We start from the raw sequence: 17106 nt of genomic DNA, 5'->3' as shown, positions 1-17106 counted from the left end.
TACATACTATTTATTATTTTGACTTGAAAATGGGTACAGTAAAAGTTCCTAAGGACACTCGACATTTTCCTTGTGGATCAGCAGCGTAACAGATAACTAAGGGTTTGCACATATCTCTGTTTCTTTATGTGGTCTTTCTAAAGTGTCCTAAAAACTTCTCTTGAAGGAATTTACAGTCTAGGAGGGAAGCAGGTGTTAAGTAAGTAATCGCTAGTGTGATAAATGCTAGTTACAAAGGAAAAGTTCAGGGTGTCCTGGACGTATACACCAGGCACCTTCTAGAAACACAATCTGTGTTGTTTCTGTCCCCTTAGATGGATTTTGATTTTATCTCTCTCAACTCTGAAGCAAGACTAAGTATTCATGTCTCCCACTAAAGAAAGCCAGCCCACAAAGCGCAGACGAACAATGTGGGTTTTACCAAGGATTTCCGTGAGGGAAGCTAGAGGACAGGGCGAAATGACATCACAACAAATCACACAACTTCATGAAAGCCCTCTTTAAAACTTGCTCATCTCCCTTCCTGTCCTTGCCAAACTCTCTGTATCCTGGGAAGGAATTCCGCTTTATTATAATGAGCATTTCACCTGCACATCAGCACTGAATCTGGAACAACAGACCGAGCTGACCAAAGCATGAAGTGAGGTTGGCAGTTTACAGGGTATCTCTGGAGGTTTGGGTGGTTTGGAAGAGAGAAAAAGAGCACGGCAGGCAACAGGTGGAGCAGTGGTTAGAAGGCCTGGCTGGCAGAGATGCGTGATTACAAAGAGATGTGGGCAGCAGGTGCTACACGGCAGAGGCTGTCTGGGTGTGGAACTGGAGAGGTGTCATAGGGAAGGAGGCTGGCAAAAGACAGCATTGCCCCTGGGGGGACAGTGAGGCCCCCACCCCCTAGGGACCCTTAAGGGCATCAGCTCAAGAGATGGAAGTGCAGGAGTCCTGTAGGAAGCCAATTCATTCAGCCCGATCGCCCACTTCGCCTACTGGTACCTACCGCCCTGGGGCAGTGGACAGATTGTGGAAGGGAGCAGGTGACTCTTCCTCTGTCCTGCCCACCCAGTGTTCAGACTATAAAGTCATCCTGCTGTCTCCCAACTTCTCCAGTCTTGTATCTTGACAGCCATCATTTAGCTCAGCAAAAACAAAACAAAAACAAACAACCTGCAACTTACCCATATCCACCCTTCCTGGAACACATTAGGAAGTTTGCCATCAATAAATACTTTACTGGGTCTCAAACAGTACTTCTTCCATGCCACACAAACAACAGAACTACTTGGGTGTAAATGTTTTCCTGGGCCTTCCATCATGTTGAACTTCTCTGCCCAGACGCAGATATTCTTCTCCCATCTTGCACATGTACACCCTACATTTGAGTGGTTTGATTCCTCTATCTTTCTAAGCATGTTCTTGTTCAAATTATGAATGCCACTTCATTTTAATTCCATATTGTATGTGCTCAGTCACTCAGTTGTGTCCGACTCCTGGTGGCCCCATGGGCTGTAGACTTCCAGGCTCCTCTGCCCATGGAATTTTTCAGGCAAGAATACTGGAGTGCATTGCCATTTCCTCCTCCAGGGGATCTTCCCAATTCAGGGACTGAACCCACATCTCTTGCGTCTCCTACATTGGCAGGTGGAGTCTTGACCACAAACGCCACCTGGGAAGCCCAATTCCATATTCCAGGGCTCTGATTTTCCATCAAGATTGGTATATTAAGACTTATTTTGTCAGATAAGGAAAAGCAGTAATCTAAAATGCAAAGCCATATACACATTTGATTTCACTTATGCAGAAATAAATGTGACTTGGAATGCCAGGCTATTTTCTATGCCTAGAAAGTAGTTTGGCTCTTTCATTAACTGTCAGAGGAAACCGTTCTATAGTCTACAAGGTAACCAGGAGTCCCAAACACCTCCAGAAGGCGCCCACAAGTTGATCACTCCCTCCTCCTGTGCTCTGGCTTTGCACCCATACTTCTTCTGCTGTATTATTATGCATTTATTTTTATGCCCAATTCCCCTGCTGGCCCAGAGGTTTCTGAAGGACAGCAGTTGTGATATTCATAGTAAATGTTTGCTATTATGAACACAGTGCAATGTTAGATAAAGCAAGTCAAAGTTTGCCTTGTAGCAACGGTCAATGGTGATAAATTTACAGTTTCCCCATGGCCATTTTGTGAGTGTCTTTCTTTTCAACTATTAAAGAATTGTCATCTTAAAAAAATAACTTTTTACAGATCCAGATGTTTAAAAAAATATTCCTAACTATGTAATGACTCTCACCTGGGTATCTTGAGATCCACAAGTCTGCAGTTGAATAGCTGATCAATAAGCACCAAATTTTCTTCTTCCAGCTCATGAATAGCATTTTCCAGTTCTTCCACTTCCTTCCTGTGATTTGCAATCTATTCTCAGGAAAAGGAGAATAGGTGTTAGTTTTCCACAAGAAATTTAACTTTAAAAAATGCATTTGATGGAGAGGAAGATCTATCCTGTATTGTTTATTACTGTGTTTGCTCTAAGAAAGAAGGGATGGGGCGGACTTCATTCCAAGTCATTTTAGGCAAAACTTGGTTTCCTGATTAGGCAGTTATTACTGAATGGCAAGAATTTCCTTTCCTACTCTGCAGGAACATCACTGGATTTATGTTCCCTGGAGGCAGAGATAAATAAGAAAATAAGACTATTTATCAGTCTGGTATTAATGCTTAAATGAGGATCTGTCAAAGGTTAATGATAAACAACACAATGAAAATTAATAGCACTGGAGAAAAATCTGTACTATGGCATTTAAAAACAGAGAAGTACAAGCCTAGGAGTCCTTTCTATCAATTTCTGTATGACAACTATATTCTGAGTGTGCTGGAGTCATTCTGAGAAATATCAGATAGCTGAGATGTTATTCATTCATTCATGAAATTGTACTGTATACCTACAACGCATCAAAAACTATAGTGCACTTTGGGAACAAAGGACCAACAAGACGCAATAACCTTCAGGGGTCTCTTAGCTTAATGGGAAGGAGAATGATAGCAACAGAAGACAGCATGATGAAATATAATGATGGAAGCCATCCAGGTGCGGTGGGAGGAGGGCATGTTTCACCCCACGTCTGCCAGGTGTTGGGGGTGGGGGAAGGAGAATTAATGGAAGAGATGACCTCCATTCTGGATCTTGAAGGCAAAGAAGGGATTCTCTAGCCAGACGAGAGAGGATATATTCTAGGCAGAAGGAACCACACGTATTAGGCACCACTATTTTGCTGTAGATAGAAACAAAATGGGCGTGGGGACAAATAGGAGAAGAACTGGACAAATGTGGGAGCCAAATAATGTGAAGTAGTCTGATTTTTATCTTGCAGGTTAGGCAGTAGGTCCATTCATAGACATAGCAGGGTTAATTAACTTTAACTGCAGAAACGTGGCCAACTCAAACATGAACACAACTTGCTGGTTCTGTTGATACAGTTCCCATCAATCTTTAAGAAATATATTTTGATAATTTTTGGTCTAAAGAAGGCTTGATCATGGGGAAACTATATAGAAGAATGTTACTAGATAGAACCCCCAACTTACCTCTCTGCCCCCCAAAACAGCATGAGCTATGCAGGTGCTGGATTGAGTGGTGCTAATGGGTGGAAGTCAGGGTAATAGCAGAATTAAGAGTGTAAAATAGAAAGTGATCAGCTGGTGAGAATGATAGAAAGATAGCTGGGAAAGGTACTATGTCTCTCAAGGGAACATGATGAAAGAAGAAAGGCACAGGGGAGGCGTATGCATTATCTCTTATGAGGAGTTGCCAAGAGTGTAACTGAGATGAATACTTGGAAAGAGATGACTAACACAGTTTTGATTTGCAGTTGAAGTTACTGTATTTTGGAAGCATTCAGTATATTCCCACATTCATATCTCTTTCACATAAGTCATTTATTAAATGCCTGAATTCTTACTAAGGGTAAATTCTTGCTTGAGGTAGATGGATACAAAATTCAATGAAGCATGGTTCCTTCCCTCAAACTAGGAAAGAAATCTACAAATCCAGTGAACAAATACATAAACAATTATAAAACAATACCAGTGTCATAGAAAAGGCTTAAAGATGAAAAGAACAGCATCCTAACCAATTTCACAAGACAATTTAAGTTCGTAACTCTACATCACCAAGTTAATGGTTGGTGTTTTAGGATCTCATATTTTATGAGGTTATCAGCTTGATTACAAGCCTGAATGCCTTAAGGAGAAATTTATAATTTTCAAATGTCAAAGGATGAGAAAGAAATTATAGTTAGAGGTTATAAAAGAAAGAATGAATAGAATGTTTGGAAAAGTTTGACCTCAGGGCTTGGCATAACTGGGAGGCAGCATGTACAGTTCTTGGTCTTCTGGCAAGCAGGGAATGAGGGCCCTTGGGGGAGTTAAGTCCCATCTTTCAAGCTACAGATAACCTGTGATATCCCTTATGCCTTTAGAGTACTAAGTAAGGTTCTCAATTGTTGTCTCCCTCTCAATCTTCTGAAATGTTAGGGAAATGAAAACAAATTCCCTTTTTACAGCCGTATCAATACCTTTAGATTCTGCAGGAAGGGTCTTAACTGGTGCCTCAGATGGTAAAGAATCCACCTGCAAAGCAGGAGACCCAGGTCTCCTCCCTGGGTTGGAAAGATTCTCTGGAGAAGGAAATGGCAACCCACTCCAGTACTCTTGCCTGGAGAATCCCATGGATGGAGGAGCCTGGTGGGCTACAGTCCATGGGGTGGTAAAAAGTAGGACATGACTGAACGACTAATACCATCACACTTTTTCTGGGGTAAGAAAGTATAAAGAAGGAAATGGAAGACCTCTTTTCCCTCCCAGCCCTTGCTTCTCCCCAGATACCCAAGGAATGTACTTAAGAAATTGGAAAGGAATAATTCAGGCAACCAGGATCCTGATTAAAATGTATGCTCTTAAAATTTTCCCCTGCAAGAACCAAGTTAGCTTTATGCCTCCTCACATTTGAAACTTCGATTGCTAACCTCTTTGAATCTCTGTCTAGTTTTTCCAGCTTTCCATTTAAGTTCAAGTTATTTGGAAATTTGAATTTTCTTCATTTTTCTAATAAGCATGCTAAATAAAGATAAAGTCATTTAATGAGACCTAATATCCCTCCCAGAGATCTAAGCTTTTTGGTTATTGTTGAAGAACAGTTTAATGGAGAAATATTTGGGAGAGTTCCAGTGTTAAATATCCCTTGTTATTCATTCTTAACCTTCTTCAAAGAAATTAATTAGCATACATTGTTCTATTTCCAGGCAATTTTCAATTCCTGTGATAGTACTTATAACCAGAAATGGTTTTAATTAATTTTGTGAGTAAATTTAATAACAGTATAATGAATATTTATTGAAATAAAGAGAAATTAAATATATTGAATTTCTTTGAGATGATTTTGTTCTTTATTAATGAGCTCTTTTTGCTCATGATTAAATTAAACTTGACATCTTTCTGTCTTTTATTTCCACTGAATTATGAAAATTAAAAAATAAAACAAAACAAAATGTAATTTGTGGCTTTAGTAGGAAGGACCAAGGCACCAAACAGTCTTTCTTATCAGTCAGATATAAATTTTTGTAGTCATTTTCTCTGAACCTAATGTCTATGATATCTTAACAGAATTTAAGATCTGAATTGTTAAATTATTACTGGGATCATACTGTTATATTTAGTAAAAGTATAAGGACTAAGTTCCTCTATAATATTCTTGAACTGTCGAGCTCACCTTGAGTTTGTTTAAATTAATATTTATTTTTTTAAATTGAGGATTCATCTTGATTAGTTTTGGAAATAGTAGGAATTCCTACTCACCATGACTTTATAAAGGCAACTTTAAGATAATTGTCAATATCACAGAAAGCATATTTATTTAAACATTTTTTGTTTGTTAGACTCACCAACTCTATTCAGTCAAATGAGAGCAAGGAAAATAGAAATGAAGCTGATGGTGACAATTTTACCTTGGGTGTCTGAGCAAATGGTGAAAAAGGAAATGCAGGAAAAGATGATCTAAGAAGAAATGTAATAAATTTCAGGTGTGTTGAGTTTGAAGTACCTATGTGACATCCATGTGGAAATATTCAGTTATTGAATTGTATGAACTATTTGTATATTTTGGAAATTAAGTCCTTGTTGTTTGTATCATTTGCAAATATTTTCCTCCCAGTCCATAGGTTGTTCTTTCATTTTGTCTGTGGTTTTCTTTACTGTGTGAAAGCTTTTAGGTTTGATTAGATCTCATTTGTTAATTTTTGCTTTAATTTTTATTGTCTTGGGAGACTGAACTAAGAAAATATTGCTAAGATTTATGTCAGAGAATGTTTCACCTGTATTCTCTCCTAGGAGTTTTAGGGCATCATATTTAGTCTTATATTTAGCTATTTTGAGTTTAATTTTGTGTATGGTGTGAGGGAGTGTTCTAGCTTCATTGATTCACATGCAGCTGTCCAGCTTTTACAACACCGCTTGAAGAGACTATCTTTTCCCCAGTGTATATCTTGTTTTGTTGAGGATTAATTGACCATAGGTATGCAGGTTTATTTCTGGGCTCTCTACTCTGTTGCATCAATTCATATGTCTGATTTTGCCCTAGCCATGCTGTTTGGATTACTGTAGCTTTGTAGAATTCTCTGAAGTCTGGGAGGGTTATGCCTCCTGCTTTGCTCTTTTTCCTCAGGATTGCTTTGGCAAGTCTGGGTCTTTTCCATAAATTTTAGGATTATTTGTTTCAGTTTTGTGAAAAATGTCATGGGTAAGTTGATAGGGATGGCATTAAGTTTGTAGATTGCTTTGGGTACTATGGCCATTTTAACAATATTAATTCTTCTAATCCAAGAGCATATAGGACATCTTTCCATTTCTTTGAATCATCTTCAGTTTCCTTTATCAACGTTTTATAGTTCTCAGCATGTCTTTCGGCTCCTTCGTGAAGTTTATTCCTATATGCTATTTTTAAAGTGTGATTCTAAAAGAGATTGACTGTTTGCATTCCCTTTCTGATATTTCACTGTAAGTGTAAAGAAATACAACTAATTTCTGAATGCTAATTCTTGTATCCTGCTACCTTGTTGAATTAGTTTATCAGTTCTAGTAGTTTTTGTGTGTAGTCTTTAGAGTTTTCTATATACAGTATCCTGTCATCTGCATATAATGACAGTTTTACCTCTTCCATACCAATTTGAATACCTGAAGAGACGATTTAAAACCGGAGAGAATGAGGTTAGAATGATCCTTCAGCCTTGCTTCCATCAGTCAGGAGCAAATAGGGTCCAGAGGAAGGCCAGGTCAGTTTTAGAACGTCAAGAAGTTTTAGACACTTGAGCGTACTGTATGAAAATTGTGACTCCAAAAATGACTTCTGGTTATTATTGAAATAATTCATGGTGTTCATTGAGTAACAGCTTGTAATAAGATTAAGACTCCACTTGAATTTCATTTTACCTCGGTCAGTCACATATCCATGCTTTCCCCATGACTTCAGCTCATAAATAAAAGTCATTTCCGGTTCAGAAAAATGAGAAAGAAGAAATTGTATTCATTTTTTAAAATTCCACTTACCTCTTTTTTGAGCCAGTCATTCTCCCAGATCTCTCGATAGCTGCCCTTGTCAATGAACCTTAGAGCATTCTAAAAAAAAAAAAGATTTTTTTTTTCTGTATTAAAGAAGTGCTGCCACAAAGCATTTCACGTTTTTTTTTTTAGCAATGATGATACGCAATCAACTTAATCGAACATTTTAAATTATGGTTTCCAGTAACTTTGGGAATATCCCTAAAAACATTGTGTCCCATTGTTCTTTCTTTATTATCCTATTGTGCTATTTTTCCTGATTTAGATTGCCTAACGTAGATGATTGAAAGAACTGGACAGTGGTTGTCCAATCAATTTGGCCGCTGGTGTGACTGAATCTGACTGCCGTGGTAAAATCAGTCATGAAGGGACCTGCTTCGCCGTTACACTGAGTTAATTTTATGCACTCATTTTGGCTGTGCTGGGTCTTCGGTGCTGCTGGGGATCTCCTCTGGTTGTGGCGTGCAGGCTTCTCACTGTGGCGGCTTCTCGGGTCGTGGAGACGGGCTACAGAACGTGCCGGCTTCAGTAGTGGCCTCACCGGGCTGTGGAGCCCAGGCTCAGCAGCTGCGGCGCCCGGGCATAGTTGCCCCACCGCACGTGGGATCTTCTCAGATCAGGGATCGAACCCACGTCTCCTGCATTGGCTGGTGGACTCTTCACCAACAGGGAAGCCCTGTTCCACCATTAAGATGGCTAAACTGCAGTGATCAAACTTTCTTCAAGTTTATGGTCACAGGCATAATTTAACATGTAGCAAGAGCAAAGATAGATGATATAACTACCTTTTAAATCTGAAACATTTCTGCATGTCAATAACAACAACGTACCTATTTATAAACCTAATAGCAAATAGTTGCAGGTTAGCAGGCTATAGCTATGTCCTCTCCTGGAGAAAAGCATTTTAAATGAAGCAAATAGGGAAAGCCTTTCTTTATCAGTATGATCATAAAATGTAATTTCATCTTCAGTTACTAGAATCTTTACAGTTTCACCCAAAGGAATTTTATAGTGGACAACAGGTCACGTTTATATGTGAGGTACTTTTACATGGATGAAAGTGAAAGTTTAAGTTGCTCAGTCGTGTCCGACTCTTTACAACTCTATGGACTGTAGCCCGCCAGGCTCTTTTGTCCATGGAATTCTCCAGGCAAGAATACTGGAGTTGCCATGCCCTTCTCCAGGGGATCTTCCTGACCCAGGGATCGAACCCCAGTCTCTCCCACATTGCATGCAGATTCTTTACTGTCTGAGCCACCAGGACACCACACAACAAAGTAACTGAAGGACACAACCAAAAAAAGAGAAATTGAGAAAAATATTCAGGCTCATAAACATGGATTGAAAGAATTTATAACTATGTTAAAGGTAATTTTTAGTAAGTGTTTTGAGTAGGAAGATTTGCAATAAATTCCTTTTTTTAAAACTCACATTAATTAAACAAGAGTGAATCTCCATTTCCCAAGAACAATATAAAAGTTCAGCTCCAAATGGTAAGACTAAAGTTTATGTAGACATAGAATTTTCTTTGAACAAAAGTAGGAAGTAGCTCATAAATGAATTTAGTTAGCTAATGACCTATTTCACTAACAATGGAGTAGTGTTTCCAGCTTTGACTACACATTAGAATCTCCAGGATATTTTGAAAAATTCAAAAGCCCAGGCAAAGTCTCAGGCCAATTACCAGAGCATCTTTGCGAGTGGGACCCAGGACCCACTGGGGTTAAACAAATTTTCCAGGCGACTCTAATAAGCAACTGTGTGTTAGTTGCTCAGTCGTGTCCGACTCTTTGCGACTGTAGCTTGCCAGCATTCCCTATCCATGGAATTCTCCAGGCAAGAGCACTGGAGTGGGTTGCTGCCATTTCCTTCTCCAAATAAGCAGCTAAGGTTGCACAAAAGTAGATTTAGAAGTTAACTACATGATGAAATATGGGCTTCCTTGGTGGCTCAATGGTAAAGAATTCGCCCACAATGCAGGAGATGGAGGTTCAATCCCTGAGTTTGGGTGGTGCCCTGGAGAAGGAACTGGCAACCCACTCCAGTTTTCTTGCCAGTGAAATCCCCATGGACAGAGGGGCCTGGTGGGCTACAGTCCATGGGGATACAAAGAGTTGGACACAACTTAGTGACTACACCACCACCACCATCCACATGATAAGATGGTCAGAAAAAAATGAGAAAAATTCATTCACTTATGCGAGTGTTTGGCATTATGTGGAGAAAAGAAAACGTACAGTGTGATGATTAAGAGTAATGATCTGAAAAAGACTTCTTAAAGGTCAATTCTGCCACATGCAGAATTTAGGATGGACTGGGTGGATCTCCTTGCAGTCCAAACGACTTTCAAGAGTCTTCTCCAACACCACAGTTCAAAAGCATCACTTCTTCAGCACTCAGCTTTCTCTATAGTTCAATTCTCACATCCATAAATGACTACTGGAAAAACCATAACTTTGACTAGACAGATCTTTGTTGGCAAAGTAATGTCTCTGCTTTTTAATATGCTGTCTAGGTTGGTCATAACTTTTCTTCCAAGGAGCAAGCGTCTTTTAATATAATTTAAATTAATAACATAATAGTATACATCAACTATGTTTCACTTAAAATTTTGAAGTTCTGTGTGAGAAGAATAAAAATCTACTATAAAAAAGAAAAGAAAATTGACATATACCTCTGTGGCCCATTCCTTCTTTTGGTCCAGTTGCAACAAAGTTTCTCTGATTATTCTCTTTCTAGCATCTTCCAGGGTGATTTTATACTGTTCTTTAAACAGAAAATTAGAAAGCTTGAGATCCAAGGTAAAACGATCAAGTTGTAAACTTTATCTTCCATGATCCCCCCCCTCTCCTTTCTTCATGTTTTTTCCCCTGAATTTTCAAAGTACCATCTTACTGAAAAATCTAATACCTCTAATTAGCCAAAATGCGCCAATAATTTACTAATGCCTTAATGGGAATTTGTTGGAGATGGTATCTCTCATGAATGTCTGTATTTTTAAAGGATTTCCAATGCTTTAGTACCTCTGAAGCCGTCTACCCTTCATATCAGACAACATCTGATTCCACAACATAAATATGAAGAGATTTGATTATACACTGAAGTAGCATCCTGTACATTTCCAATATTCTTGGCACACGTTTCCTGGGCCAGGAAAGACAGAATGAGGAGAGGAGAGGGAGGCGGAAGAGGGGCTGGGAAAGTCAGCAGACTGGGTCTGAGTTGGGCTCAGGGCAAGAGGGGAGAACAGAGATGCAAACAGCAGGACGCACTGCCCTCTGCAGATTTGCTTACATTATAAATGTCGGAAATGAGAGAGCAAAGGATCACAAAATGTGGGGCCTTGAATGATGCTGAGAGATCATATAATCAACACTTCTGTTTAAGGAAACCAAGATAAAGTGACATGAGGGCTGCTTTAGGGAGTGGAGAGAAATGAATCTGGATACATGAGTCTCGTTTGTTCATTCTTTCTTTTATTCAGGAAATCATCACCAAGTTCTTTTGCTGTGCACGACACTATTTAAGGCACTGGGAATATTACCAAATGAGAGACAAAACTCCTGCCTTTATGACACATACATCCTGGTGGGGAAGCCAGTGAATAATATTTTAGGTGGTGAGGCATGTGATGAAGAAAAACAAAAATTCTCAGTCTGCCCCGGTGATGCAGTAGGTAAGAATCTGCCTGCCATTGCAGGGACACAGGTTTGATCCCTGGTCCAGGAAGATTCCACATGCTGTGGAGCAGCTAAGTGTGTGTGCCACAACCACTGGGCCTGCGCTCTAGACTATGGGGACCACAGGTACCAAGCCTACATGTTGCAACTACTGACGCCCAAGTGCCTGGAGTGTGTGCTCCCCAACGAGAGAAGCTGCCGCAATGAGAAGCCTGACCACTGCGACAAAGAGTAGCCCCCGCTTGCTGCAACGCAAGAACGCCACGCAAAGCAATGAAGACCCAGCACAGCCAAAGTGAAAAGGGGAAACAATAGGAAAACTAAAAATTTCTAGTTTAGATAGAGTGAGCAGAGAAAGCTTTTTTGAGGAGGTAATATCTGAGTGAAGACTGAATACAGTGATGTAGTGAGCCGTGTGCAACAGGAGGGCAGTGTATCCTCCAAATCAGATTCGTCAGAGTTGTGCTCTATGATGACATCAGTGTTATATGTCCCCATTAGGTGTGTTTTATTTATAACAGTTGGAAGATAATTATTTGGAAGTCAGAGACTACTGTCTTCTACAAATGATGTTGACAGTTATGGTTGTAGCCTTTGCCTCCTCCAGGGGATCTTCCCAACCCAGGGATCAAACCCAGGTCTCCTGAATTGCAGGCGGATTCTTTACCAACTGAGCCACAAGGAAAGCCCTAGATTTCTAGACTGGTCCACAGCAATTCATTTAACTTATTCTGTAATGAAACAATACTATTGTATTGAGACTATTGTGGGACATAACAGCCATTTAGGACATTATTTCAAAGGGAAAAATTTCCCCTCAGACCAAGTCAGCCAAAGTTGACTCTAAGATCTCTTGGGGGTCTTAGGCTACAGGGAAGATGTGCAGGTCTGGTCTTTCAATAGTTTGGAGGCAACCGAGGCTCTGAAAATGGGCACAGGGAGCTAGGCTAGAGCCGTTCAGCCCTCATTGTGTTTCATACTGGCATAACCACTTCCCCTATTCAAGGAAAACTCTGAGAGCAGAGTAAAGATTTCTCTTCCATAATCTTCTATTATTGCAATCCCGGGTGATTGTAGCCATGAAATTAAAAGATGCTTGCTCCTTGGAAAAAAACTATGACCAACCTAGACAGCATATCAAAAAGCAGAGACATTACTTTGCTGACAAAGCCCCATATAGTCAAAGCTATGGTTTTTCCAGTAGTCATGTATGTATATGAGAGTTGGACCATAAAGAACGCTAAATGCTGAAGAATTGATGCTTTTGAACTGTGGTGTTAGAGAAGACTCTTGAGATTTCCTTGGACTGCAAGGAGATCCAACCAGTCCATTCTAAAGGAAATCAGTCCTGAATATTCATTGGAAGGACTGATGCCGAAGCTGAAACTCCAAAACTTTGGCCACCGGATGTGAAGAGCTGACTCATTGGAAAAGATCCTGATGCTGGGAAAGATTGAAGGCAGGAGGAGAAAAAGACAGCAGAGGATGAGTTGTTTAGATGGCATCACCGACTCAAGGGACATGAGTCTGAGCAAGCTCAGGGAGTTGGTGATGGACAGGGAAGCCTGGTGTGCTGCAGTCCATGGGGTTGCAAAGAGTTGAACATTACTGAGCTACTCAACTGATTAACCCTGCAGTTGTAAATACTCCCAGATAAAGTGGGAGTATGTAAAAGTCTCCTCCCCAGAAAAGTCTGCTGCTAAGTCGCTTCAGTCATGTCTGACCCTGTGCAAACCCATGGACTGCAGCCTACCAGGCTCCTCCATCCATGGGATTTCCCAGGCAAGAGTACTGGAGTGCGTTGCCATTGCCTTCTCCTCTAGGACCCTGAAAATGGGAGATTACCACTTTGTGCTTTTAGACTCCTGGCTGCTCAGATGCCTGGTCCAACGTGGTCACTTCTCAGAAGCTGAAGTTTGCCCTCCATTGCTCGCCTTTCCTTCTCGTGTCTGGCTTTGCTTCAGCTCCACCCCACAAGCTTCGGGGAGCCAGTTGTTCACTCTTGACCCTCTTCTGGTGTCACACTCTTCTCTGGGCTCATCCTCTTCCATGTCGCTGGCTTCCTGTGACCCCTCTCTGGACAGGACTGAGCAGGGGCGGATGGTAATACTGGCCACAGAGCAGTTCCTTCAGGCAGAGTGGGTGTTAGGTAAGTCACAGAGTGGGGAGGACTATTGGAAGCATATAGGCTTAGGTCTGACACACCTGGGTTCACCTCCCATTTCCACTACTCCATAAGTCTGTGAGTCTAAAGTTGCAAACTCTTCTGGGCCTCTGTTCCCTCATCTTTAAACTGAGCACAGTAATATCTAACTCAAAGGGACTGGTGAGATGAGACAAGGTTTAGGAAACCAAGTCCTGGAGCCGTGAGTTCTCGTGGAGGTCCCTGAGGTGATCAGATGAAGAAACTGGCATTCAAAGAGGTGGACTTGAACTCGCGCCTTTTAACTCACTTAGTGCCCAGAGAGACTTTTAAGGATCCCTGTCCCACGCACCCGGTCAAGGATGAAAGGAAAAACTCTGTGACTCTAATATCTGCTGTTTTGTAATAATTCCATAATTTCTCTATTCCTGGGACTCATCTAAAGGTTTAATAAAACCCCAAGTTTTTTAAATAAATTAAAACATTTTTAAATTTTTTCAAAAAATTTTAAATTTTACATTAAAACAATTTAAAAAGAAGTTTAAAAAAAATCTACAATTTCCTTTTACTGAGAGCAAGAGCCCTGTCCTGGATGTCAGTGTGTGTGTTCTCTGCACCCAGTATTGTGACATCTCCTTTAAACTGAAGTCCGGGGAGGCAGGCCCAGCTGCCCCCTCCCCAGGCCCCCAGCGCTCAGGGCAGCCGCTGAGTCAGGGAGGCTGGACAGCTGACGGCCCGCGAGGAGTCCTGGGTGGAGATGTTTGGTCATCCTTAACTAGGTAAGTGATCATGATGACGCTCTTCAGAATTAGTCTGCAGGGAGCAAGGATGGAGTGGGGACAGGCAGAGAGGGCAGAGCAGAGGTGCCCTGAGGGGACAGTCACAGACCGTGGGCGGCAACCACGGGCAGGAACCCCATCCCTGGAGCCAGCACCGGTCTAACGGCCGTCTGTCTCCATCCCCCGTCCTCCTGTCCTTCACGACAAGTCCTGTGTCCAACCGACGTGACCACGGGGCACCGACAAACCTTGTTTTTCTCTTCCCTTCATGTTTCTGCGCATTTGTTTTGGCTTTGGCCTTACTGGGTCTTTGCTGCAGCCTGCGGGCTTTCTCTAGGTGTGGCACATGGTACAGCCTGTGGGATCTTGCTTCCCCGACTAGGGACCAAACCCGTGTCCTCCACACTGGAAGGTGGATCCTTAACTGTGGGACCAGCCAGGGACGTCCCTTCTCTCTTCCCTTTAAAATTCATACTGCGAGGCTATTAGCCCTCTCTCGACAGGATGCATGGCATTCCTATGATTTTTTCTGGTTCCTTTGTGATAACAAGATCTTCCAATCTGAAATTAAGATATCTAGTCTTTGTAATAATCAAAAGTTTAAGCTTCATTCAAAGTTATGGCTGTTCCCTTCCTAGCTTGAACCTACTACTGATTCCTCTGGCTTGAGCTGGCATGCCTCCTTCCCCCTCAGGGCTAAAGGGGAGCCTGGGAAGGACAAGAAAGCACTCACCTGACTGATTTCAAGCTATGGCCTTGACTATCTCACTTGACTATCTCACACTAAGGCCTCACTTTCTGGGTCCAGCTGGCATCCAAGATTGAGGCTCCTCTCTCGGGGGTGTTTGTGTAGGTTCTCTGAAGGACCAGCTTCCCCATCGCTAGTTATATTTCACCGGCACGCCCTTGATGCAGGGGATGTGCTGTTATTGGAGGCTGGCTGATGACTGTTCCTTTGGCCTCTGGTTCTGTCTCCTCCTCCCTCCCACATGTACAGGTGCCTATTTCTCTTTGGAGTCAACCCACAGGTAAAATTTAACAGGACTGTGTACCAGCGCTCTCAGACAACAGGTCCACAGGAAACACTCCACTCTTTGCCACAACCTTCTCCCAGAGTGCACGCTGCTACAGACTGAATGTCTGTGACCCCACCCCCTTGCCCAAATTGCTGGGTTGCAGCTTGAACCGCAATGTACTGGTATTCAGCAGGTCATTAGGTCAGGAGGCTAGAGCCCTCACGAGTGGGATCAGTGTCCTTATAGCAGAGGCCCCTTGTAACAGAGCCCTCTCTTGCCCCTTACACTCAGTCAGGTTACAGCAAAGAGACAGTGTCTCTGAACCAAGAAGCAAGCTCTCCCTAGGCACCCGACCCATCAGTCCCTTGACCCTGAACTTCGCAGCCCCCAGAGCTGTGAAAATCCAATTTGTGGTATTTTGCTATAGGGGCCCAAATAGACTGAGACACAGGCCCAGCCCAGGGCGGCAGCCACATGCCTCTTACACGCTCTGCTGTTGGAACAGTTACCTAGTCAGTCTCTTATCCTATAGATTTTACAGGGTGAGTCATAAACTAGATCTCACTGTCCCCCAAACTGGGGGGGATACATGTTGAACAGTCTGAAGAATTTCCTTAAAGACCTTCCATCTAGATTTGAGGTGAAGAAAGAATTACACTTTACCTGGCCTTTGGGGGATAGTGTACAACTTGCTGCACCCACAAGCTCTTTTAAAAAAATGTCCCATAATTTTTAACAGTTTTTTCATGGTCTCTTCAATGTCTTTTATAAACTGGAATTCAGTGCTTGAAGGTATGAAACCTGTTTTCTGCCTCATCATACTGGCAGTCTGCATAGCAGATTCTCACTTTATTTTGGAATGAGGTATCCATTATATAGGGGGCTTCCCAGGTGGCTCAGGGATTAAAAAAATCCACCTGCCAAGCAGGAGACATGGGTTCGATTCCTGGGTCAGGAAGATCCCTTGGAGAAGGAAATGGCAACCCACTCCAGTATTCTTGCCTAGAGAATTCCATGGACAGAGGAGCCTGGCAGATAGTCCACTGGGTCACAAAAGAACTGGACACTACTTGGTGACTAAACAACAACCACCACCCATTGTACAGACACCCAGATTTAAACAGATTTTTAAAAGTTTCATCTTAATATCCCATTTCACTTACAATAAAAACCCTTTCTGCTAAAGTACTTATTCCTTGCAATTAAAGCTGTCTCAGTTCAGTTCAGTTCAGTTCAGTTCAGTCACTCAGTCGTGTCCGACTCTTTGCTGTCTAGCTAACACAAACTCCATGGTCGTGGGTGTGGGAGGAGAATTTCAGAGAAGTCATAGAAGAAGGGGGAAGGTGGGGAAAAAGGGGGATGGTAGGAGTAAGACTTCAGACAAATTGATCTAGGCGTTCTATTCATATTCATTGTGTCCAACGAGTGGCCCCCAAAGTGGTTTAATTGTCCCCAGGCAGAATTGCTGCTACATGCTTGAAGTGAAAGTGAAAGTGAAGTTGCTCAGTCATGCCTCTTTGTGACTCCATGGACTGTAGCCTACCACGCTCCTCCGTCCATGGGATTTTCCAGGCAAGAGTACTGGAGAAGTGCCTAAAACTAATGGCAAATAAGATAAGCCTATAACAGCCATTCTCTCATGATACCTAAAGTTGGCCATATACCAGGGTTCAACCAGCAGCATAAAAATTTTATTACCACCACTCCCAAGTTAGCTACAACAGCATGAAAATTTTCAGCTCAGAGAAATCATCCAAATTTCTTTTTTTATCCATCTTATTTCTTTTATTATTTATTTATTTAGTTAATTTCTTTCTTTTTTAACTTTTTATTTTTACTTTATTTTACTTTACAATACTGTATTGGTTTTGCCATATATTGACAT

The 17106-nt window shown here is 41.7% G+C and overlaps 1 protein-coding gene across 1 annotated transcript in view; it reads right to left on the bottom strand.

The window, feature by feature from the left end:
* Positions 1–17106, bottom strand: part of CCDC83 (coiled-coil domain containing 83) — a 48349-nt gene that overhangs the window by 6741 nt on the left and 24502 nt on the right. The window contains exons 5-7 of the mRNA XM_068979039.1: positions 10278–10369; positions 7592–7660; positions 2286–2407 (exon numbers count right to left, since the gene is read on the bottom strand). Coding sequence (XP_068835140.1) covers positions 2286–2407; positions 7592–7660; positions 10278–10369 — 283 coding nt within the window. The remainder of the gene's footprint in view (positions 1–2285; positions 2408–7591; positions 7661–10277; positions 10370–17106) is intronic.

Source organism: Capricornis sumatraensis, chromosome 8 (genome assembly GCF_032405125.1).
Source record: "Capricornis sumatraensis isolate serow.1 chromosome 8, serow.2, whole genome shotgun sequence".
Lineage (NCBI taxonomy): Eukaryota > Metazoa > Chordata > Mammalia > Artiodactyla > Bovidae > Capricornis > Capricornis sumatraensis.
This window is presented reverse-complemented; position numbering and strand designations above follow the sequence as displayed.